This window comes from Chiloscyllium plagiosum, chromosome 5 (assembly GCF_004010195.1).
Source record: "Chiloscyllium plagiosum isolate BGI_BamShark_2017 chromosome 5, ASM401019v2, whole genome shotgun sequence".
In the NCBI taxonomy this organism is placed as follows: domain Eukaryota; kingdom Metazoa; phylum Chordata; class Chondrichthyes; order Orectolobiformes; family Hemiscylliidae; genus Chiloscyllium; species Chiloscyllium plagiosum.
In genome coordinates, this window is record NC_057714.1 from 20,368,852 (window position 1) to 20,396,093 (window position 27,242).

The window sequence follows — 27,242 nt, forward strand, 5'->3', positions numbered from 1 at the left end:
TTTGGGGAACAAAAAAAAAGGTCAAAACACTGCACTTTAAAAAGGAGAAGAAGTAAAAACAAAGGCAGCAACCACTTGGGAAATGAATCAAACAGAGAAAGAAAACTCTGCACTGCAGGTGACCCAGTAATGAATCTGCCCAACCATCTCTGTTTGATTTCAAGTATCTCTGGAGTTCATCTAATAAAAATAAACAGTAAAATTCGCAGTTGATCTTGGAGAAACCTGTGTGGAGGAGCTCACGGCAGGGGGAGCAGCTAAGTGACTAGCTTCCTTGTGTTACCTTGTTGGACCTTTTTTGTAAATCTATAATAATAAGTAGGGTGGTTGCTTTTTTGAGTCTAGGTTTTTATTGAGTCTCTTGATTAAACTTTAAAAACATTAAACATGGGTGCTAAGTTAGCCTGAAGCAGTGTTTTCAGAGCAGTAGGACTGCGCTATTTTCTAGGTCTGTGATTGTTCAGGTGCAAAGATGGTCTTTCGGAGAGTGATGCGCACTTAGTTTCATAGAGATGTACAGTATGGAAACAGACCCTTTGGTCCAACCTGTCCATGCCGACCAGATATCCCAACCCAATCTAGTCCCACCTGCCAGCACCCGGCCCATATCCCTCCAATCCCTTCCTATTCATATACCCATCCAGATGCCTTTTAAATGTTGCAATTGTATCAGCCTCCTCCACTTCCTCTGACAGCTCATTCCATACCCGTACCGCCCTGTGTGTGAAAATGCTGCCCCTGAGGTCTCTTTTATATCTTGCCCATCTCACCTAAACCTATGCCCTCTAATTCTGGACTCCCCCCATCCCAGGGAAAAGACCTTGTATTGACCCTAGCCATGACCTTCATGATTTTATAAACCTCAATAAGGTCACCTCTCAGCCTCTGATTCTCCAGGGAAAACAACCCCAGCCTATTCAAACTCTCCCTATAGCTCAAATCCTCCAATCCTGGCAACATTCTTGTAAGTCTTTTCTGAACCCTTTCAAGTTAGCAAAGATAACCTAAAACACAATATCTTAAGTTGTAGCATCATTTCTTTGCTTTTATACTTGCTGTCTGTTTATAAACCCAATGATCCAAGAAGCTGCCTTAATGTCTGCGTTTCCACTTGTCTGGCTATCTTCAGATAATTGTCCACATGAACATCGAGAACCTTCTGCTCCTGTATTCCTCAAAGTTGAGCCATGGAGAGATAACACAGACGGACTGACTGTTCCTTCCACTAAAACGCATTACCTCACATTTCTTTGTATGGAGATTCATTTCCAGGTGTCTGCCCACTTGGTCAACTTGTCCCCTCTCAAACCACTCAGCTTCATCCTGACAATTCACTATTTTCCCTAACTATCTGCCCTCAACACCCATCTCCAAATTATTAATGTAAATCAGAAAAAGCATGGTTCCCAACACCGATCGCTGGAAACCACTGTGATATTAAAGAGTTAACTTGCTCTGCTGACCTACAGGAAATTGCATGTCCCAAGGCTAAGGTAGGATGTCTCTGACTTGCAGGCTCCTGTCAGATGTGGGAGATTGAGGAGAGTCTCCATGTTACTAATGCTTGAAAGTGTGTTTGGCTCTAAATCCTATCAGATCTCATGGATTGGTTGGAGTGGCAGTTAGTGGTAACGAGGAATTTACAGGAGCTAAGGCATGTGATGGACAGCAATTGTAGGAAGGAAAAAAAATGAAGTTACAACCAGGTAGATGAGTTACCTCCAGGAAAGGTAGGAGAGGGAGACAGGTAGTGCAGGAATCTCCTGTGGCTATCTCCATCTGAAACAAAATGCTGTTTTGAAATATTTAGAGGGTGATGGACTCTCAGTGGAATTTGACACTGACACTGGCTCTAATATAACAAGGGGTAAGGCAGGTTCCAAGCAATTAATTGGTACAGGGAACTCTTTAGATAAAGGCACAGACAGACATTCCTGCCGCTGATGACGAGATATCAGAATGGCATATGGCCTCCTGGTGCCCGGATGAAGAATCTCAGAGAAGCTGCAGAATACTCTCAAAGGGGAGAGTGACCAGCAGATGATCGTTGTACACACTGGAAATAACAAGATAAGAAAAGGACGAGATTCTGAAGGACAGAATATACGAAGCTCAGCAGGAATTTAAAAAGGAAGTCCTACGGGGTAGTAATATCTGGATTACTCCATGCCATGAACTATTCAGACTGGAATTTGGAGGATAGAACAGATGAATGAGTGGCTGAGGAGTTGATGCAGGGGAGAAGGATTCAAATTTTTGGACCATTGGAATCTCCCTGGCGTAGAAGTGACATGTGGAAGAAGGACAGATGAAACCTGAATGGGTAGGGATCTAATATACTGGCGGGGAGATTTGCTACAGCTGATCAGGAGGATATAAAGTAATTGGGCGGTGGGGCGGAGACGACCAGGGAGACTGGTGCAGTTGGGAAAAGGAACAAGTCAAACAGACAGTCAGGGCAGGCAAATAGAGAATACGGAAGGACTCAAACTAAATTTATTTTAATGCAAGAGATCGAACAAGTAAAGCAAATAAACTCTGGGCATGCTTGGGAAATGTTACTGTTGGATCACAGCAATTACAGAGGCATAGCTCAGAGATGGTCAGGACTGGCAGCTTAATGTTCCAGAGAATAGATGTTATAGGAAGACACAAAGGGAGGCAAGAGAGATGGGGAAGTGGTGTTTTTGACTAGGGATAACATCATGGCTGCACTTAGGGAGGAGATTCCAGGGAGCAGGTCCAGGAAGTTATTTGGGTTAAACTGAAAAGAAAGAAATGGCTTATTGGAATTGTGATACAGAGACACCCCCCCACCACCAACAGTCAGTAGGAATATGAAAAATACATTTCTAAGGAGATCTCAGTTATTATTAATAATAATAATAATAATAATAATAGGGTGGTAATGGTAGGGAATTTGAACTTTGCAAACAGACTGAGGCTGCCATGGTATTAAGGGCTTGGATGGCTAGGAATCTGTTAGGTCTGTACAACAAAATTTTCTGATTCAGTATGTGATGTACCTACTGGAGAAGGTGCAACACCTGACCTACTTTTGGGAAATAAGGCAGGGCAAGTGACTGAGGTGTCAGTGGGGGAGCACTTTGGGGCCAGTAACCATAATTCAATCAGTTTTAAAGCTATAATTGAAAAAGGATAGACTGGATTTAAAAGGTGAGGTTCTAAATTGGAGTACAGCCAATTATGATTGTATTAGGCAAGGACTTTCAAAAGTTGGCTGGATGCTGCTAAAGGAATGCTTGGAAAATGGGAAGCCTTCAAAAAATGAGACACAGAGTCCAGGGACAGTATGTTCGTTTTAGGGTGAAAGGAAAGGCTGGTGAGTTAGGGAAAGCTGGATGACGAGACAAATTGAGTTAAAAATCACAACACCAGGTTATAGTCCAACAGGTTTGTGTGTGATTTTTAACTTTGTACACCTCAGTCCAACACCAGCATCTCCAAATCGAGACAAATTGAGGTTTTGGTCAAGAATAAGGAGGAAGCGTATGTCAGGTACAGAGATTGACTTAAACCCTTGAAAAATATAATGTCAGTAAATGTATAATTAACAGGGAAATCAGGAGGAAAAAAAGGGGCATGATACACCTTTGGCAAATACAGTTAAAGAGAATCCAAAGGGATTCTACAAATACATTATGGACAAAAGGGTAATTAGGGAGAGAGAGAGTACCATAAAGATCAGCAAGGCCACCTTTGTGTGGAACTGCAGGAGACACTAAATGAGTGTTTGGCGCCAATGTTTACTGTGGAGAGGGACATGGAAGATGTAGAACATGGGGAAAGAGGTGGTGGTGTTGAATATCTTAAAACCCATAACAATGGATAATCTCTAGAACCTGATCGAGCGTCCCCAACCCTGTATGAAGCTGTGATTGTTGGCCCCCTTTGCTGACATATTTAATGAGGTGCTGGAAGACTAAAGGGTTAGCTAATGTGATGCCACTATTTTAGAAAGGTGGTAAGGAAGAGCAAAGGACAGTAAGACTATAACACATTAGAACAGAAATTAGGCCATTCAGCCAATAGAGTCTGCTCCGCCATTCAGTCATGGCTGATAAGTTTCTCAACCCCATTCTCCCACTTTCTCCCCATAACCCTTGATCCTCAAGAGCCTATCTATCTCAGTCTTAAATATACTCAATGATTTGGCCTGCACCACCTTCTGTGGCAGTGAATTCCATAGATTCACCACTCTCTGGTTGAAGAGGTTTCTCCATATCTCTATTTTAAAAGGTCTTCATTTTACTCTAAGGCTGTGCCCTCAGGTCCTAGTCTCTGCTGCTAATGGAAACATCTTCCCAACATTACTCTGTCCAAGTCATTCAGTATTCTGTATACTTCAATTAGATATGCTTCAAATGTTCCTCATCTGTTAAGCTTTTCATTCCTGGGACCATTCTCGCGAACCTCCTCTGAACACGCTCCAGGGCAGATTCATCCATACAGGGCCCACAATCTCACACAGTACTCCAAATGTGGTCTAATCAGAGGGTTATAGCGCCTCAGAAGTACACCCCTGCTTTTATATTCAAGTCCTCTCAAATAAGTGCCATCACTGCATATGCATTCCAAACTACTGACATAACCTGCAAGTTTACCTTGAGAAAATTCTGGACAAGAACTCCCAAGTCTCTTTGCACTTCAGCCTTCTGAATTTTCTCTCCACTGAGAAAATAGTCCATGCCTCTATTCTTCCGACCAATGCATATGACCTCACACTTTCCCACGTTGTACTCCATCTGCCACCTCTTTGCCCACTCTCCTAACCTATCTAAATCCTTCTGCAGACGCCACCTCCTCAATGCTACCTGTCCCTCTACCTATCTTTGTATTGTCTGCACACTTAGCCAGAATGCCTTCTATTCCTTCATCTAGATCATTAATATATTAAGGTGAAATGTTGTGGTCCCAATACAGACTTGCAGAACACCACTTGTCACAGAGTGCCATCCTATGGAAGACCCCTTTTATCTCCACTCTCTGCTTTCTGCCAACTAGTCAAGCTTCTCTCCAAACCAGCAAATTGCCTCTGACACCATGGGTATCTTACTTAGTAGCCTCCTGTGTGGCATCTTGTCAAATGCCTTCTTAAAATCCAGATAGATACCATCCATTGACTCTTGGTCTAACCTGCTCCTTATTTGCAGATTTGTCAGGCATAACCTCCCTTTGGTGAAGGAAGAAATGAGGACTGCAGATGCTGGAGATCAGAATCAAAAAGTGTGGTGCTGGAAAAGCACAGCCAGTCGGACAGCATCCGGGGAGCAGGAGAGTTGGCATTTCGAGCATAAGCTCTGCATCCTAATGAACGGCTTATGCTCAATACAGCGACTTTCCTGCTTCTCAGATGCTGTCCGACTGGTTGTGCTTTTCCTTTTGACTCCCCTTGATGAAGCTATACTGACTTTGCCCTATTTTAACCATACACTTCCAAGTATTCAGAAATCTCATCCAACACAATGGATTCCAGGATTTTCCTCATGACCGGAGTTAGGCTAACTGGTCTGTAATTTTCTGTCTTTTGCTTTACTCATTTTTTAAACAGGGGTGTCACTTTCGCGATATTCCTCTGGGACCCTTCCTGATTCTAGCGATTTCTGAAAGATCACCAATAACGCCTCCGTTATCTCTTCAGCTTAGAACTCTTGGACGTAGTCCATCTTATCCAGGTCATTTATCCAACTTCAGGCCATTCAATTTCTCTAGCACCTTCTCCTTGGTGATAGCTACCATACTCAGCTCTGTCCCTTACTCTCCAGTTTTTGGGATATTGCTTGAGTCTTCCACTGTGTAGACTGACAAGAAGTAATTGTTCAGTTCTTCAGCAATTTCAGTGTTCCCCACTACCTGAATCACTCCCAGAAACTCCTGCCATTGCTGTTCCACTGTCTTTCCTGCTAGGCTCCTCTCCCAGTCAATTCTACCCAGCTCGTCCCTCATATCTCTACAGTTGGCTTCATTCAACTGCAATACCATTAACTCTGATTCTATCTTCTTTCTCTCAAATTGCAGAGTAAATTCTATCATATTGTGATCACCGCCTCCTAAGGGTTCCTTCACCTTAAGCTCCCTTATCAAGTCTGCCTCATTGCACAACACTAAATCTAGTATTGTCTGTTCCCTAGTGGGGTCCACCACAAGCTGCTCCAAAAAGCCATCTCAGTCATTCCACAAATTCCTTTGCTTGCAATCCATGACCAACCTGATTTTCCTAGCCCATCTGCACACCGAAATCTATTTTTGTTTCACCTTTGCGGTTCCTCAATTCTACCCACACAGATTCTACACCATCTGACCCGACTTGGTTTCTTACTATTGATTTAATTTAATTTCTTACTAATAAGGGAACCCTACCCCCTCTGCCCTCATACCTATCTTTGCAATAGGATGTATATATCCTTGATTATTCAGCTCCTAATCCTGATCCCCTTGCAGCCATGTCTCCATGATGCCCATGGCATACCAGCCAATTTCGATAGACTAGTCAACCTGACCTTGATGATGGGCATGTTTGTTGGAGGGAATCTTGAGGGACAGGATTTACATGTAGTTGGAAAGGCAAGGATTGATTATGGATAGTCAACATGGCTTTGTGCGTGGGAAATCATATCTCACTAACTTAATTGAGTTTTCTGAGCAAGTGACAAAGAGGAATGATAGAAGGCAGAGCAGTGGATATTGTCTTTATGACTTTCGTAACATGCTGAATAAGGTTCCTCATGGTAGACTGGTGAACAAGGTTAGATCACATGGAATACAAGGAGAACGAGCCAATTGGATACAGAACTGGCTAGAAGGTAGGAGACGAGTGGTGGTGAAGGGTTGCCTTTTTATCTGGAGGCCTGTGACCAGTGGTGTGCCACAAGGATCAGTGCTGGGTCCACTGTATTTTATTATTTATATAAATGATTTTGAATGTAAATATATACTAATCATTCCTTATATGTACAAATGACACGAAAATTGGTGGTGTATCGGACCGTGAAGAAGGTTACTTAAGGAGGACGACGTGACATGATCAGAAGGGGCGAGGAATGGCAGATGGACTTTAATCTGGAGAAATGCCAGGGGCTGTGTTTTGGTATGGCAAATCAGGGCAGAGTGTATACACTTCATGGAAAGGTCCTGGGAGGTGTTGCTGAACAAAGAGACTTTGGAGTGCAGATTCATAGTTCCCTGAAAGTGGAGTCCTTAGGTAGACTAGATAGCAAAAAGGGGGTTTGGTGTGCTTTCCTTTACTGGTCAGAACATTGCGTATACAAGTTGGGAGGTGATGCTGCAGCTGTACAGGACATTGGTTAGGCCACTTTTGGAATATTGTGTTCAAATTCTAGTTTCCCGCTTATCAAAAAGATGTTGTGAAACTGTTCAGAAAAGATTTATAAGCATGTTGCCAGGGCTGGAGGGTTTGAGCTGTCAGAAGTTGATTAGGCTGGGGATTGTTTTGCCTGCAGCATTGGAAGCTGAGGAGTGACCTAAGAGAGGTTTATAAAATCATGAGGGGCATGGATAGAGTAAATAGACTTGGTCTTTTCCCTGGGGTGGAGGAATTCAAAATGAGAGGACATTGTTTTAAGGTGAGAGGGAAAGATTTTAAAAGTGGCCTAAGGGGCAACGTTTTCACAAAGAGAATGGTGTACATATGGAAGGAGCTGCCAGAATTGGTGGAGGCAAATACAATTACAACATTTTAAAAAGGCATTTGGATGGGTATACAAATAGGAAGGTGTAGAGGCATATGGGCCAAGTGCTAGCAAATGGGACGAGATTGCTTCTGGGTGGTATGGACAAGCTGGACCGAAGGGTCTGTTTCTGTGCTGTACGTGTCTACAATTCTCACAATCTTCACTCATCTGATGTGCTGGTTCATTTCTGACCTGTCTCTCCATTATTCAAACGGTCCACAATTTCAGTTCAAATTACGTATATTACCATCACTCCTGGCTGTTGCATGAACATTAATTATGTCTTTATTATTTCATTTCCCCTAACCTCCAGTCTTCCTTACCCACCAACTTCCGCAAAGTTAAAGACTCATATTTCTCATCTTTCTTCAGACAGATACATGAATTCTACTTTTCTCCACGGATGCTGCCTGACATAGTGAGTGCTTCCAAAATTTACTTCCCATTTCCAGCATCTGGAGTCTTTTTCTTTTCTCGATGGATGATCCAAAATATTAATGAAATGACATCCTCATCCATACATTATGCATGCTTATGGTGACCAATTAAATACTGTTTTAATTCTGCCTTCAAGTAACATCCCAGAGTGCGAGAGAACACTGGATCTAGTGAGAGGGAGAAACTGAAGAAATTAGAGTCAATGGGAAATTGACCAATGTATTTGATGGTCATCTTTCAAGATTCTATTGAGTCTGGAACAGTCCTTATGGATTGTAGGGGGTCTAATGTAACCCCATTATTAAAAAAATGAGACAAGTGAAACAGAATTGTACACAAGTTAGCCCAACATTGGAAGTCAGGAAAATGTGCGAGTCCATTATGAAAGATCTAATACCAGTGTTATGACAGGATCAGACAAAGTCAGTATGGATTTACGAAGGGGAAATCATGCCCGACAAACCCATTGGAATTTTTCAACAATGTAACTAGAAGAGATGATAAATGATAACCAGTGGATGTGATTCATTTGGATTTTCTGAAGGCTTTCCATAAGATCCCATCCATAAAATTAAAGTGCATGGGATTGGAGGTGGTGTACCGACATGGATAGAGAACTGGTTGGTAGACAAGAAACAAACATTAGGAATGAACTGATCATGTTCCCAAAGGCAAGATGACCAGTGTGATACTGAAGGGATCAGTGCTTGGATTCCAGCCATTCGGAATACACATATTAATGACTAAGATGATGAAACTCCATGTAATAGCTTCAAACTTGCAGATGACACAAAGCTGGGTGGGAGGTTGAACTGGGAGGAGGATGCAGAGAAGCTTCAGTGTGATTTGGTGATGTTCAGTGAGTTGGGAAATGCATGGCAGATGAAGTATAAGGTGGATAAATGTGAGGTTACCCTGTTATTGCTACCAATTATCTGAATTGTAAAAATTGGAACATGGGAGAGGTGCAAGGAGACCTGGCTGCCCTTGTACACGAAGCATTAAAAGTAACTACAGGTGCAGCATGTAATGAAGCATCATATGGTGCGTTGGCTTTCATTGCGAGGGAATGGGTTCATGCAATTGCACAGGATCTTGATAAGACTACACCTGAAGTACTGTGTGCACTTTTGGTCTCCTTCAGAGGAAGGATTTTATGGCTATGAAGGGGTGTAGCAAAGATGTAGCAGACCAATTGCTGGGATGGCAGGAATGTCATATGGAAAAAAAAGATTGCATTATTATATAGCTGTCTTTAACAGAATTTAGAAGCATGACAGGAAATCTCAGAAGCTTACAGAAGTCTAACAGGACTAGACAGGGTAAACTCAGGAATGAAGGCTTTTGCCCGAAATGTCGATTTTCCTGCTCTTCAGATGCTGCCTGACCTGTTGTGCTTTTCCAGCACCACTCTAATCTCGACTCGAATCTCCAGCATCTGCAGTCCTCACTTTCAACAGAGGAATGATACTGCCAATGACTCAGCTACCCAAAAGCAGAGGTCACAATCTAATAATATAGGGTAGTGTTCGAAACTTTGCTGATTTTTCACACTATTTTTAAAAATAAAATATTTCGGTTTGGGGCTGTGAATTGAGAGTTGAGAGCTGAATATGATCTTTGGACTGTGAGCAGCAGCTTGTGTTTAAAAGGAAAACAAACTGATAAATGCTTATGAGGCCAGGCCAGAAAGATAACTTTATGTAGATTCTTTTTTAAAAAATACTTAACAGACTTTTCAACTCAACAGAGGCCTTATACTTGAACAGTTAACAGATGTTGAATGATCTCGTGAGGAGATGATCAGTCTGGCAAGGAGAGACCAGAGTTTGAATTGGTTTTTGGAGTGAATTTAGATCAAAGATTGTACCTGAAAAAGCTACAGGATATTTGATTGCTCCCTGATTGTCATGATGTGGAATACTGGGGTGGACAGTCAAAAATCACAACACTGGGTTATAGTCCAACAGGTTTATTAGAAACTGCAAACTTTGGGAGCCCCCACTCTTCCTTCAGGCAGCAAGTAAGTGAAAGAGAGTATATTGGACACAAAATTTATAACTAAAAGATCATACAACATATGCGAATGTATTGAACAAACTAAGATGGCTATTAAGTATTAATCAATCATTTAGAGCTGCAGGCTTTGATTGATTAATACGTAACTTCTAGTGTGATTTTTGACTTGCTCCCTGGTTGCCTTCTCAGCATCGAGTTATCCAAAGTTCAGAGAAAAAAAAAATCCAAATGATTATTACTCAGAACAAACTGGAATGTATCTGGTGTTCTCAGAAATCACACAAGAAATAATCCCATACGTTGGTGATTTGAGAGATTGTGGAAACTGCTTAAGTGAACAGGCCAGTTACATTTTTTTTCCCTTTTGATTTACCCATTAACTGCATCTGACTGGGTGGTCTGTCTTTGAGAGATTAATTTTGGCCCCAAAAACTTAAGACATTAATTACATTTTCTTGTTAAAGCAAAAGATCAAAGAACAGTATAGCACAGGAATAGGCCCTTCAGCCCACCAAGCCTGAACCTACACATGACATCTTTCTAAATTAAAAACCTTCTGCCTCTACATTGTCCACATCTATCTATTCCCTGCCTGTTCATGTGTCCGTCAAGACACCTCTTAAACATTGCTCTTTTATCTACTTGTAACACCTCCTCTGGCATTGCATTCCAGGCACAGACCACACTATGTGAAAAACAACTTGCCTCTCATTTCCTTTAGACATTCCCCCTTTTATCTTAAATCTATTCACATTTGTACCTCAGGGGAAAAGACAGAGTATCCATTCTATCCAGCCCCTCAATTTCCTAAACATCTGTCAAATTACCCCTCAATCTCCAAAGTTCAAGTGAAAACAAATCAATTTGTCCAATCTCTCCTCATAGCTAAAACCCTCTCCAAACTACGCAACATTTCAGTACTCTCCGCAAAGTCCCTATGTATCCTTCTGGTAGTTTGACAACCAGAACTGTATGGAAGATTCAAAATTTAATTGAACTCCAGTTCTACACAACTGCAACATGACTTGCCAATTTTTATATAATTTATGCCCCTATGCAAGCATGCCAAACGTTTTCTTGACCACCTTATCCAATTGTGTTGCCACTTTCAGGGAATTGTGGACCTGTATGCCTAGATCCCCTGGACATTAAAGGTTTCTCGGGGTTCTGTCATTTACTATATACTTCCCCTCCAAACTTAGACCTTCCAAACTGCATCACTTTGCATTTAGTCAGAGATGTACAACACGGAAACAAACCCTTCAGTCCAACTCGTCCATGCCGACAAGATAGCCCAACCCAATCTAGTTCCACCTGCCAGCACCTGGTCCACATCCCTCCAAATCCTTCCTATTCATCTACATATCCGGATGCCTTTTAAATGTTGCAATTGTACCAGCCTGCACCACTTCCGCTGGCAGCTCATTCCACATACATAACACCCTCTGCATGCAAACATTGTCCCTTAGGTCTCTTTTATATCTTTCCCCTCTCAACCTAAACCTATGCCCTCTAGTTCTGGACTCCCCGACCCCAGGGAAAAGACTTTGCCTATTTATCCTATCCATGCCCTTTATGATTTTATAAACCTCTATAAGGTCACCTCTCAACTTCTGACGCTCCAGGGAAAACAGCCCCAGCCTATTCAACCTCTCCCTATAGCTCAAATCCTCCAGCCTTGGCAACATCCTTGTAAATCCTTTCTGAACCTTTCAGGTTTCACAACAGCCTTCCAATAGAAGGATATAAGTCCTGCTAAGATTTGCTTTCCCAAAATGCAGCACCTTGCATTTATCTGAATTAAACGCCGTCTGCCACTTCTCAACGCATTGGCCCAACTGATCAAGATCCTGTTGTAATCCGAGGTAACCTTCTTCACAGTCCACTACACCTCCAATTTTGGTGTCACCTGCAAACTTAGTAACTATACCTCTTATGCTTACATCCAAACCATGTATATAAACGACGAAAAGTAGTGGACCCAGCACCAATCCTTGTGGCACTTCACTTGTTATAGGCCACATTAAGTTTGATCTGCCATTTCTCCCTTCAAGTCTCCAACCTATCTATATCCTTCTGTATTCTGGCAATTCGCTTCACCATCCGTAGTGTCATCTGAGAACTTACTAATCAGACCACCTACATCCTCCTACAATCAGTGATATACAAGACATGTTACAAACAACAGGGCTCCCAGCACTGATCCCTGCAAAACACAACTGGTTGCAGATCTCCTGTCAGAAAAGCACTTTTCCACTGCCATTATTTACCTTTGTGCTGCTAATTGTATTGTTACTATTTGTTAAGTCTTTTGTTTGAGCTGTAAACCTGTTGTTCTAGTCTCGAGTATTCACAAAGTTGGTACTTGTTAGTCAACAAGTCTGGTTAGGTAACATTTGAGGGTGTATTTTGAGTGTCATTGAGTTTTCTAATTTTGCAATGTTATGAATATAGATGTTGGTTGGAAGGCTGATTCAATTTGACTGTTGTAATAAATAAGCCACTTGGGACTGAAACGAGGAGCTGCTTCTTCACCCAGAGACGAGTGAGATTGTAGCAGAGTCTGCCACATAAATTGGTTGTGGCCAAAACATTGAATATTGTCGAAAAGGAGGGAGATGGCGGGGCAGGGGTTGAATTTCCGAGGGCTAAAAAGGGATCAGAAGGTATGGGGTGAAAGCAGGAAAAGGTTATTGATTTTATACAGTGGAGCAGGCTGGAAGGGCTGAATCGCCAACTCCTGCTCCTATTTTATCTCAACAATGACCTTCAAAGATATTCAAACTAACACGATGGCACAATGGGTTTGCTCCCACACAGTTAGGTCAGTACTTGAGCTTTATTTTATTAAGTGCTCATTCTAACAATCTCAAGCCATTTGTTCGAGGAGAGATCCACGGTGGATCATTTGCACTGGATCAAAATTAGAAACGGCAATTGGTGATGTATACATTTTTCACTATACTCTTTGATTATGTCTGACAATAAAAGGTTATTCTGATTCTCAGACTAGCTGATTACTTTACTTTCTCTGATTCAGAATAGAGTTGATAGGAAGTGGTAACCTAGGCCCAACCACATTCACCTCCTTCAATGGCCTACCCTCCATCTAAGTCTGATATGGAGAGGTTTGCTGACGATTGCAAAATATTCAGTATCATTCACAACTTCTCAGAACTAAAGCAATCTGTGTCCATGTGCTGCAACGTTCAGATTTGAATTGGTAAACGACAATTAACATCCACACCACACAACAGCTTGGCAATGACCATCTCCAATAAAGCAGCTATGCACAAACATTGCCCCTTGATGTTTAGTGGCGTTACCATTGCTGAATCTGCCACAACATTCTGGGGTTTCCACTAACTAGAAACTGAACTGTACAAGAAACACGTGTACTGCATCTACAAAACATCAGAAACTAGGAAAACCGTGATGTATAAATGACGTCTTATTTCTGCCATGCCTACCCACCATCGACAAGAAATAAGTCAGAAGTGTGATAAATAATTGCAACTGGCATGCACGAGTGCAGTTGCAACAACACTCATGAATATTAAAACTATCCAGGACAAAGCAACCTACCAAAGTTTCTCTGAAAGCATCCTCCAAAGCTGTCATGCTTACCAGTCCAAAAGGACAGATGCATGAAGCACCAAGTTCCTCTGTAAGCCACACACCATCCTGATATGGAACTGCAGCACAGTTCCTCCAATTCACTGGATGTTCTATTCTAACAGCTCTGTGAACACACCTCCATCCAAGGAACTGTAGTGGCTCAAGGAGGGAGCTCACCATGATCTTCTCCATGGCACCGGTGATGGACATAACCACATGATATGAAGTAAGAAAGAACAAACTAATTGAAAGATGGAAATTTCATGTATTGGATCTCTATAATTTTTTTTTAAAATCACACAACTTTAATATTCAAAATTACGTGAAATGAAGGGAAGTAAAAGTGAAAGCATTATGCTGATGAAATCTGCAATCCAGGGAAGGTAAAAACAATGTAATGTAATCTAATGTAATCTAATCTAATGACTGCAGATGCTGGAAACCATATTCTGGATCAGTGGTGCTGGAAGAGCACAGCAATTCAGGCAGCATCAGAGGAGCTTCGAAATCGACGTTTCGGGCAAAAGCCCTTCATCATTCCTGAAACGTCGATTTCGAAGCTCCTCGGATGCTCCCTGAATTGCTGTGCTCTTCCAGCACCACTGATCCAGAATCCAGGGAAGGTGACAGCCTAGTGGTTAAATCATTGGTCTGTTAATCCAGTGACCCAGGTAATGTCCTGGGGGCCTCTTTTTGAAACCCACCGTGGCAAATGGTGAAATTTGAATTCAATGTAAATCTGAAATTAAGTGTCTAATGATGACCATGAATCCATTGTCAATTGTGAGAAAAACCATCTGGTTCACTGATATCCTTCAGGATAGAAAACAGCCAGCACTACCTGGTCTGGCCGACACATGACTCCAGACTCACTGCAATGCAGTCAGCTCTTAACTGCCCTCTGGGTAATTAGGGATGGACAAAAAGTGCTGGTCTAGGCCAGTGACACCCTCATTCCATGATTGAATAAAAAATGTGAATCAACACGAATGGTTATGCACATTTTTCATAGTTGTATAAGCCGATCCCCAGGCTCTAACACATTGATTATTACACAAAAAAAGCCAGAAAAAAAAAGTCAAAAATAAATTGTTCTCTTAAAAAGAACACAACTTTGAAATCTTCAAATATAAGAAAAAGATGCTGTAGCATGTTAGGTCACAGCAATAGTAAGAGAGTTAGTCTTAAACCTCAATCACTTCTAAAAAGCACAAACCAATTGTAGGCAACAAGAAACTTGAGTGACATATTAATCTAAAGGATGAACAAAAGCTTCCTGAGAGGATATCTGACACAATGAAAGATTGACACTCCCTTTACAATTTCCTTCCCTATCACTATGGGTGGAACTACCTCAGATGGACTTCAAGTTAGGAAGTTAGTTAGTGCCATCACCTCATCAAGAGCAACAAATGCTGCTTGTCCAGCAAAACTCATTCCCCCATGAAGGAGTACAAAAATATTTGTGGCAGTAAATGAAATATTTATTAGTATACAATGAACTAAGAATGGTCATTAAGACAGTGCTCCATCACCAATGTTAAACATCTTACCATAACTTCCTGAAAGGTCCGCTGGTCATCAATTGCATTATCCACAATACATCCAAACTGTCTCAAATAATAGTAATTCTCTTTTTCAGATAAATAAAACATCTCTGCAGAATAAAAGATTAAAATGCATTGACTTCTGTTTAGTATTGATGATTGTTAGTTGAAAAGAATTAAAAACATCTTATTTTCCCCAAATATATGGCGATTGTGCTCTTTATATCCATGAATTAATATCTTCAAAAAGTTAGCTTGATACCATTGGTAAACTAAAAACAGCTACAATTCAAAGTACAAATGCAGTAATTTGTGTGAAAAGGAAGAAACTGTAAATGTTGAAAATGAGGTAATTAGCAGCTGGGAGTGAAAAAACAAATTAACATTCGCAGTAGACACATCCCGCAGAACCAAACTTGTCTTTAATATCGATTAAATCATATATGAACCTAGCTTTTCTCTAGATAATGACTAACCTGATGTACAATTCAATCATTTTCTATTGTCATAGCAATGGATTCAAAGAACTGAGAACGCAATGTTATCAAGTTGAAGGCAGGTACTGTACCTTTAAGAGAGAATGAATGCCGTTTTGCACTGACCGCTTAGAAGTGCCTGTGAAATCACTAACTAGCAGTCTCAGTTAAAAATCACACAACACCAGGTTAAAGTCCAACAGGTTTCATTGGAAGCACACTAGCTTTCGGAGCGTCACTCCTTCATCAGGTGATAGTGGAGGGCTCAATTCTAACACACAATTTATCGCAAAAATTTGCAGTGTGATGTAACTGAAATTATACATTGAAAAATTGATTGTCTGTTAAGTCTTTCATCTGTTTGAATGCCATGATTGTTACACTTTTTTCACATGTAAATCACAAAACCTTTTTTAAAAAGTTGCATTCTCAGGTTAGCTGTTAACAATGGTGATAGCTAGACAATATGTTGAAGGTGTTAGCCCACTGTGTTCTCTGTCTATGCCATGATGTTTAGATTGATTCTAATCTAAAAAGTGAGATAAGGAGTTCTACATGAATTCATGCAGTTTTTGAGCAAAGTACAATGTAACCCTACAAGTACAAATTCACCCCACAAAATATATGTGGGTCTTTGTCTTTGTGTGTTTGTGTGTGTGTCTGGGTTGGGGGTCATGAGTGTGAGAAAGTGTATGTGTGTGTGTAGTGAGTGTCGAGTGTCTTGAGTCTGTGAGGGGGTGCATATGTGAGTGTGGGAGTGTGTGTGTCTGTGTGCGCACCTGTGTGTATGTGTGTCCGTGTGTATAGGAGTGCCTGTGAGAGAGTGTGTGTGTGTGTAGGAGTATCTGTGTGTATGTATAGTGCAATGGTGGTCACCTGTAATGTGATATGAACCCAAGGTCCCGTTTGAGGCTCTCCCTAAAACCTAATAAAGTTTAAATTCATTGTTTTTGCCAACACTGAACCAATGAGACTATCTGATCTTGTGGCATAAAAAAAGCAGGCATTTTAAAAGTTAGACCGAGAGTAACTGCCATTGAGAGAGACTACCAGTCAAAACACTCTGTCAAAGGTATCCTTTTCAAATGAAACATCTTTGCAGTAAAAGACACAAGATGACCCTGGGAGATCTTCAGCTGAAAGGAGGATGACACCGGAGACAACAGCTAATGTGTGGTTTTGAAATTAAATTGATGCAATTTTAATAGGGGATTTTATTGGAATTTATATTGTTATAAAGTTGGAAGCAGATAACAAGCAGTTAAGGGAAAGGTGGGCTGAGAGTTGTGAATGGTTGTTGTTTAACGTTCACTTTGAGTTAAGGAACAAGTTGATATTATCATTCTTTAAATAGTGGAACTTTGGAGTCCTCTGTCACTCATACTTTAACAGATTACAAGGTGAGCTGAGCTTTTCTGGGTGTTTGGTTTAATTAACACAGGGGTACACCGCCATGTCATAACAGCAAGCTGTCACTTGTATGAAACCAGACCAACGTGTTCATTTCAATTAACAAGTACTCATGCACTTAGGTCAATGTGAACATTGAAGATCTTATTACAGAGCATGATTTTTTTATATGACAATACATTAAAAAGAAGTTGAAAAATATCACAAAAACTCAAGCATCTGTGAGTTTAGATTAGATTCAGATTAGATTCCCCTACAGTATGGAAACAGGCCCCTTGGCCCAACAAGCCCACACCGATCCTCTGAAGAGTAACCCACCCAGACCCATTTCCCTCTGACTAATGCACCTAACATTATTGTAGCTTAACCTTCTGCAAAACGTTGGACTGTTTACACAGGTATTAGGGATTGTGTGAGCAAAGATGAAGGACAACTGAGTAACATTTCTTGTTTTCACAAATGTACCTGTAATAATGGACTGGATGTTACTTTTTCTGGCTAAGTTGTCAGTGTTGTCAGGTTTCTTGGCGAGTTTTTCTTGTTATGATCTCTCACCACATCTTACCAATACCTCACACCAATGGCACACCTCCAGCCCAATTCTACCCCATCTTACCACTTGCCTTTCTAAAAAGAATTTGCACAACGAGTATCCACTGAAAGACTGGCATTCTTGGCACTCACACTATCTTGAAAAGGCTGCTGTGTACCCAGATACGTATTGGCAATGAAGCAGGTAACAACAGAACATAGTACAGTAAAGCACAATGTTTTTCGGCCCTCAATGTTCTGCTGACCTTATCCTACTTTAAGATCAAACTAAATTTCATACCCTGCATTCTACTATTATCCATGTGCTATCTAATAGTCGCTTAAATGGCCCTAATGTATCTGATTCGACGACTACTGCTGGCAGTGTATTCCACGCATCCACCTGTCTCTGTAAAGAGCCTAACTCTGACACCCACCTCAGATCTTCCTCTCATCATCTTATAATTATCCCCTCATGATAGCCATTTCCACCCTGGGAAAACGTCTCTGCTTATTCACTCTACACCTTTCATCATCGTGTACACCTCCATCTCATCACCTCTTGTTCTTTTTCGTTCCAATGAGAAAAGCCCCAACTCCTTCATCCTTTCTTAATAAGACCTGCCCTACAGTCCAGACACCATCCTGGTACATCTCCTCTGCATCCTTTCTAAAGCTTCCATATCCTTCCTATAATGAGGCGACCAGAACTGAACACAATATTTCAATTGGGCTCAAACCAGGGCTGTGCAGAGCTGCAGCAGAACCTCATGGCTCTTTGAACTCAATCCCCCTGTTAATGAAAGCCAACACACCATACTCCTTCTCGACAACTTGGCTGGCAACTTTGAGGGATCTATGGACATGGACCCCAAGATCCCTCTGTTCCTCCACGCTGTCAAGAATCCTGCCTTTAATCCTGTAATCTGCATCCAAATTCAACCTTCAATACAAATCACTTCACAGTTTTCCAAGTTGAATGCCATCTGCCACTTCTCAGTCCAGTTCTGCATCTGAGGCAAAAGCTCATTCCTGACGAAGGGCTCCTGCCTGATTCTCCTGCTCCTCGGATGCTGCCTTACCTGCTGTGTTTTTCCAGCACAACTTTAATCTTGTCCCAGTTCTGCATCCTGTCAATGTCCCATTGCAACCTACAACAGCCCTCCACACAATTCGTGTCATTAACAAATGTACTAACCCACCTTTCCACTCGCATCCAAGTCATATATAAAATCGTCAAGAGCAGAGGTCCCAGAACAGATACTTGCAGAACACCACTGGTCACCGAGCTCCAGGTTGTGTACTTCCCATCTACCACCACGCTGTCTTCTATGGGCCAGACAATTCTGTATCCAGATAGCCAAATTTCCCTGCATGTCTCCTTACTTTCTGAATGAGCCTACCATGGGGAACCTTATCAAATGCCTTGCTAAAGTCCATATACACCGCATCCACTGCTCTTGTGTCAACAATGTGTTTCGTCACATCCTCCAAGAATTGAATAAGGTGTCTAAGGCATGACCTGTCCCTCACAAAGTCATGCTAACTATGTCTAATCAAACTAGCGTTTTCCAAATAAATCCTCTCCAATAATTTGCCCACCACTAATGTAAGACAGACTGGTCTGTAATTTCCACGGTTATTCCTATTCCCTTTCTTGAACAAGAGAATAACATTTGCCACCCTCCAAACATCTGGTGCTACTCCAGTGGGCACTGAGGATGCAAAGATCATCGCCAAAGGTACAGCAATCTCTTCCCTTGCTTCCTGTAGTAATCTAAGGTATACATCAGGCGCAGGGGGCTTATCTATCCTCTTGTTTTTCAAAATTTCTAGCACACCTTCCTCCTTAATATGAATCTGTTTGAGCATATGAGGCGGTTTTATGCTGGCCTCACAAACAACAAGGTCCCCCTTGCTTGAGAATACTGAAGCAATTAATGACCTCCCCACCCCCCGACTTCAGGAACCACTTCTCTCCACTATCCCTGATTAGCCCTACCCTCACTCTGGCTATCCTCTTGTTCCTCATATAAGTGTAGAATGCCTTGGGGTTTTCCTTAATCTTACCCAAGGCTTTTTGATGCCCCTTCTAGTTCTCAAGTCCATTCTTTGGTTCCTTCCTGGCTATCTTGCAACCTTCTAGAGCCCTGTCTGATTCTTGCTTCCTCAACCTTCAGTAAGCTTCCTTCTTCCTCTTGACTAGATCTTCCACATCACTTATCATCCAAGGTACCTTCACAGTACCAGTTTCCATGCCTCAGTGGGACAAACCTATCCAGCAGCAACTGCTCCTAAACAATCTCCACATTTCTGTCATGCATTTCCCCGAGAATCTTTGTTCCCTATTTATGCTCCACAGTTCCTACCTAACAGCATTGTAATTCCCCTTCCTCCAATTAAACATCCCTCTCCATGACTTTCGTAAAAGCCAGAGAGTTGTGATCACTATCACTGAAGTGCTCTCCTACCGATTGATATTAATCAATATTAGGGAAGTTGAATTCACCCATAACAATCCTGTAATTTCTGCATCCTTCCAAAATCTGCCTCCCAATCTGCCCCTGCGTATCTCTGTTGCTACTGGGGGTGATATATAGAAAACTCTCAATGAAGTGACTGTGACTTTCCTGTTTCTGACAACAATGTCAGATTCAATAGCAGACTCGGGAAACAGATCAAACAATTTGTTTTGACTTATCCCATCTATCCGCACCACCCTCCCCACCAACCTATTGCCATTATCCGCCACCTGCAACCACCTTCTCCCCCCCCCCCCCCCCCCCTCCACCCCCCTTCATCTCTCATTCCCCCTTCCCATTCCACATTTCTGAAGGGCTTATGCCTGAAATGTTGACTCTCCTGCTCCCAGGTTGCTGCTGGAGTAACTGTTGTGCTCTCCCAGGGCCACTCTTTTCGACTCTGACTCTCCCAGCATCTGCAGTTCTCACTTTCTTCCAATTTGTTTTGCCAGTCAGCATGGCTTTATGCAGGGCAGATCACGTCTTTTAATTTGATTTTTTTTTTGAAGGGGTGACGAAGGGTGATCCACGAGGGTAGCGAGTGGATGTTGTTTCTGTGGATTTTACTAAGGCTCCAGAGAAGATACCTCATGGTAGGCTCATTCAAAAGAATAAGATGCGTGATATCCATGGTATCTGGGCCATTTGGATCGAGAACTGGCTTGCCCGTAGAAGGCAGAAGGTGGTGGTGGAAGGGTGTTTTCTGGTTTGAGGCCCGTGATTAATAGTGTCCCGCAGGGAGCTTTACTGGGACTTCTGCAGTTTGTGATTTATATAAATGATGTGGGTGAAAATGTAGATGGGTGGGTTACTAAGTTTACAGATGACACAAAGATCAGGGAAGTTGTGGATAATGTAGAAGGTTGTTAAAAGATACAGCAGGATACAGATCAGTTGCAAATATGAGCAGAGACATGCAGATGCAGTTTAATCTTACCAAGTGAGGTGCTGAACCACGTCCATAGCTCCTTGAACCCAGTCAAATGTTAAGGACAAGTATACACAGTTAACGGCAAGACCCTGAACAGCGGGATCTTGAGGTCCAAGTCCATAGTTCTCTGAAAGTTGCCATGCAAGTAGATAGGCTTGTGACAAACATCTGTGGCATGCTTGCTTTTATTGGTTGGGACATCGAGTACAAGAGTCAGGAAGTCACGTTGCAGCTTTATAAAATTTGGTTAGGCCACACTTAGAGTATTGTGTTCAATTCTGGTTGCCACATTACAGGAAGGACGTGGAAGCTTTTGAGAGAATGCAGAGAAGTTTACCAGGATGCTGTCTGGATTAGTGGGTATTAGCTACATGGAGAGGCTAGAAAAATGAGGGTTGTTTTTCTCTGGAGTGGCGAATGCTGAGGGGAGGCCAGATAGAAGTTCATAAAATTATGAGAGGCATGGATAGGATTGACAGTCAGAATCTTATTTCCCCCAGAGTTGGAATGTTTAATACTAGAGGACATGCATTTAAACTAGAGAGGTGGGGATTCAAAGGCGATGCGAATTTATTGCCACAGAGTGGTAGGTGCCTTGAACATGCTGCCAGGGGTAGTGATGGAGGAAAATAAGATAGGGACATTAAAGGAACTTTTACATACAGACATGAATAAACAAGAAATGGAGGGTATGGATCATGGGCAGGCAGAAGGGATTAGTTTAACTTGGCATTATGTTCAGCACAGCATCACAGGCTAAAGGACCTATTCCTTTGCTGAACTGTTCTCTGCTCTATTTTCAGGCATACACTAAATAAAAACTGGTAAGTCTAAAAACTCTGTTGTATTGCAGACAACTCTTGGTTGAATACAAAAGAATACAAATTTATGGATAATTTTCAATTTTCTACTGCTTCCCCAGTTCACAAAAACTGATTCAGCCCCTTCATTCCTCACTGGCTAGGAAATGGCCAGTGGCCATCGATTGTCAATAATCACCAGGCTACAGGGCTCATCGCTAATGGCCGGCATGGCTAGTACTACCTCACATGCACAACCTCCATTCTCTGGCTCCTGTTGCTCTTTAGTCATCATAACACAGACTTTACTTGCTCTTGCTACATCTCATCCAAAGAGAAAGTGAGTCTGCAGATGCTGGAGATCAAAGTTGAAACTTTATTGCTGGAACAGCACAGCAGGTCAGGCAGCATCCAGGGAACAGGAGAAGGGCCTGAAGAAGGGCCTGTGCCCGAAACGTCGAATCTCCTGTTCCCTGGATGCTGCCTGACCTGCTGTGCTGTTCCAGCAATAAAGTTTCAACATCTCATCCAAACACCACTGCCCACTGCCCCCTCCCCCCCACCCCGCCCCGCCCCTCCAGGCACTGCTACTCTATCACAAATCCTAATGCAGACCCCATCTTGACATTGTTTAACAGGGAAACATTGTGTGTAGACAAGCAAATAATTGCAAATGTGAGCTTTTATTTACAGCCAACTGAAAACAACACAAGCAAAATCAACAGAGGCTGCAGATTATACCCACATCACAAACCAATGACTATTTCACATTAGTTTTGTACATTAGCTTACTGCAACCAGATCATAGAGATTATACAGAAAAAGGCCCTTCTGCCCCTCATCTGCACAGGCCTATCTACACAAATCTCACTTTCCAGCACTTTGGTCAATGGCACTGAATATTGCACCATTTCAAGTGCTCATCCAGACACTTGTTATAACGTTTGAAGTTACCCACCTCTACTGCCTTCCAAGACAGTGCACTTGAGATTCCTACTGCCCTCTGCATCAAAACAGATTTCCTCAAATATTCTCAACATCCTGCCCTTCAGGCTAAAAATATGCTCCCGCATTACGGCCCTTCTTCAGTGGCTGCTTCCTATCTATCCTATGCATGTCACTTATCATCTTATTCACCTGAATCAAGTCTCCCTTCATCCTCATCTACTTGAAAGAAAACAACCCAAGCCTATCCAGTCTCTCTCTGTGGTGAAGCTTTTCTAACCTCCACAACATCCTGGTCAATTTCCTTTGCATTCTCTTCAGTGCAATCAAATCCTTCCTACACAGTGAGGCAACCAGAATTCACACAGTTGTCAATCAGGTCCTGCCTGGCTTGTTGTCCCTGATGCAACTGAGCTTTGTCAGGAAGATAGACAACTTGGCCCCTTACCAACAACACGCACCCTTCCACAGCCTACCCATGTTAGCGAGTTTTGAGAAGATTTGTAGCTCAGGTTGAGGTTCTGGATGTAGGTTTGCTCGCTGAGCTTGGAAGGTTCATTTCCCAATGCCTACCAATGTGGTTTCTCATACCCGCTGATGATTCTCCCAAAGTCCTTGTCACCAGCATCAGTACAGCGTAGAGCTGGAAAATGGAAAGCAGGCCAAGCAGCACCAGAGGAGCAGGGCAGTCAACGTTTCAGGTTCTGACCAAAGATTCTGACCTGAAACATCAGCTCCTCTGATGCTGCTTGACCCATTGTGCTTTTCCCAACTCCTCGCAGTATCAATTTTCCGGCATCTGCAGCCCTCCTTGTTTCCTTGTTGTCACCACCTCCACACATGCCACTGCTTTCTCTCAGCAGCCTTGACTGCACCACCCCCATTTGGTAATGAGTCCCCTGCACCATTCTCAAATGATCAGTGCACAGACACCAAAAGTGTATTCACCCCAGACTTAACAGGGGACAATGAGCTGCCCCTATGCACGACTGACCAGATGCCTGATCGCTTTGGAGGACCCAAATTAATGAGGTGAGGTTCCCCAGACTGCTTGTGCTAGCCCTACATAATTGACTAGAGGTCACACACTTGTATGTAACTGTATATGTCCCCTGAGTATTAGTGGCTTGAACAGACTGTGTAGTCACCAGATCTCACTATCATAAGTCACAGCACGAAGCAAAAAGTGAAGAGAACTGCAAAGCCACCAACATGTACAGACTGCTCGAAACACAGCTCTCTTAAAGATACCTTTATCCATCAATGACCTGTGAAACCGAAATCCCTAAGAAGAAAATCTACAGAGGCAGATACAAAGGGAAGATTCGACAGCTGCCTGGTTTTGAAATATGAATTTTTGGTAAATCTTAAGCGGGGGTTTGATCAGACTAGTCTTATAGAGGGGAAAGTAAAAGATAGGCGAGAGGAAAGAGTCGTAATTAGTTGTTATTTAATTATTCTCTGTTAGACTCTAAGAAATGAAGTTGTTAATTTTTACTTTAAATAGTACTTGGCCTCTCTAATTTTCACAGATTACTGCACGGGATAAATCTTTTCTGTATTGCTGGTTTAAATTAAGCAGGGGGGTTTACCCTGTATTGTAACAGCTGTTACTTGGTGATAATCTTGCTACACAGAAAAGATGTAGTCCGTAGTTTCCGACGTTGAGCTCGGTTTCCCCAAATTTCTTGCGCAGATCTGCCATGTCTCACCACAGTCCACATCATTCGTAAGACTCCACCCATTGCAACCATGTAATATGTAAATATGCATTTTTACTTTTTTTTTAAAAAAGAGATTTCTTCTACTTTCGTCTTGTGGAATGGAATGCTTTCTTAAATTCAGTACTTGAAAACAAAGTGAAAATGGAATAGAATTTAATTTTGAACTTAAAAAAAAACAACCTTTTTCTTGACTGCCAAACACTTTTGACTATTTTTGTTTCATAACATACTTTCTGAAAATAAGGACGCTGCCCAGAGATCAAACAAGCTTCCTAATTTTTACAACTATTTCTTCAAGCAGAAAGCCAACACCATACTGTGTAAGGAAAATAATGAGCTAAATTAGGCATGTGAAAAATATATCAAGTAAAAGAGCTTCACGAAAAAGATCATTAAAGTTACAAAAATGTGTCAATGCCTTCCCAACCCCATACTGAGTTAATGTTTTCCAGCCAGTCCACAGCGTCCTGTTAATTTCACTGTGCACATATGCAGGGGAAGGACAGGCAAAAGGAGAAGGCAGAGAAAAAGGAGAAGCCAAGAAGTTAAGAAAAAAAGAAAATCTCTAGAATTAGGAAATCCCTGCAGTATGGAAGCAGGCCATTTGGCCCCTCGTGTCCACACTGCCCCTCTGAACAGCATCCCACTCAGTCCCACCACCCCACCCCAAACCTATCCCTGCAACCCCACATTTTCCATGGCTAATCCACCTAGTCTGCAGATACTACGGGGAATTTAATATTGGCCGTCTACCTAACCTGCATATTTTTGGACTGTGGGAGAAAACTGGAGCGCCCAAAGGAAACCCACACAAGCATTGGGAGAATATGCAAACTGCATACAGTCACCCAAGGGTGGAATTAAATCCAGGTCCTTGTTAATGTTAGGCAGCAGTGCTAACCACTAAGCCACCATGCCAATGTTTTAAGTTAAAGGAAAATTAAAGGAAAGAAAGGAGCAAAGGGGGAGTATAACAAGTAACTTGCAAATGAACAACTGCATTATGAGAAAGAAAATCTGATCAATATGGATTCCTTAACAATGAAGTGCAGTTATGAAAATACAGACATGTTAATTAATTACTTTGTTTCAGCATTCACAGCAGAAGACAACAAGGCCCAAAAAACAATTATTTAATCAGGCAGAAGAACACAACAAAATTGATGCATCGAAAATAATAGTGAGAAAGAAACTATCTCGAAAGAACGAACAATCCCCAGGATCAGCTGGCCCCATAATCATCCGCTTCCAAACATCTCTAGAACATCCATGCAACAACCAGACAAAATAATTCAGGATAGTGAGACTTGAAACAGCTCAAAATCTTTCAGCTGATGACAGCATAACATGAATTTATCAAGCATAGGTCATACCTACAAATTTGACAGTATGGTCTGCAGCAGTGACCATAGTGATCTTGGAGACTGGGAATGCCTATGCATGTTATTTCCATGAACCCCCCACCCCAACAAAAAGTTTGACTCGAACTCTACGGCAATCTTTATGATAGATTGTTAGCTCAAGTTGAAGCTTACTGAAGTAAAGACAGATGATTAACCTGATTTGGAATTTGGTTGAGTGGAAATGAAAAAAGAGGGTACGGGTAACACACAGAAATATCCATTTGCAGACCATTGGCGTCCTGCAAGTTGTGGTTGTGGGTTGTGTGTTGGGGTCTCAACTACTCACTTTATTCATCATTAACTCCAATAACTGGATAGAAAGCTGCACTAAAAATCTCTCTCTTTGAATATGTATAGATGGAAACAAGACGTTACAAAGAGATATTGCAGGAGTGAACGCGTGAAATAGAGCGGTTATCTTCATGGTAGGCAAATAAGATCACCAAAGTAAGTGGAACTTTGAGTGGTGGGAAGTTAGAACCACTTCGACCCCCAAGAGTTACTTGAGGTTTGGATATAAAGATCAAAGAAATGTTAGCAATTCTTACAGAAACTAAACCAAAAAGAAGGCTAATGACATTGGAACATTTGTATTCAGAGGAAATAAATACAAGGAGATGCTTCAACCTACATAACGCATGGTTCGATCACACTTGGAATATTCTGAGCAATTCTGGGCATCACACCTTTGGAAGGACAGGGGAAACAAAATGCAGATTAGGAGAGCACTTTGTGGAATACCTGTCCATCAAAGTTTCTGTCGATGAAAGTGACCCCAAGTTTGCCACTTCAGCACATTGAGTTTTCATGCTAAAATCTCTGACTCAAGCATACTAAAGTGCTCTAGTGAGGGTCAATGCAAGCAGGATGATAACATTTCATCCTGCACTTGGAAGTGTTGCAACCTTCAGGATTAAACATACAGATTAACAATTTTAGAGGGAACATGAACATGTCCTTCCATATCTATCATGTATCTCCACACCCGGTCTTGTAAAGAAACAGTTTGCATTCATCACAGTCAAATCATTTCCACATATCAATACTCTCCATTAATACTTACACAGCTTCTCTTCTTCCCAGATTTAATATCAACAATCTCCTTCTCAGCCATTCTTTTCTTCTCCCTCTCTGTGTGTGTCTGTCTCTCTCTCTCTCTGGGCTGC

General features: G+C 41.9%; 1 protein-coding gene across 3 annotated transcripts in view; it reads right to left on the reverse strand.

The window, feature by feature from the left end:
* myo10 (myosin X) overlaps positions 1 to 27,242 on the reverse strand; it is a 330,909-nt gene that overhangs the window by 172,573 nt on the left and 131,094 nt on the right. For all 3 annotated transcript variants that reach the window (XM_043689679.1, XM_043689681.1, XM_043689680.1), the window contains one exon: positions 15,341 to 15,444. In XM_043689679.1, coding sequence (XP_043545614.1) covers positions 15,341 to 15,444 — 104 coding nt within the window. The remainder of the gene's footprint in view (positions 1 to 15,340; positions 15,445 to 27,242) is intronic.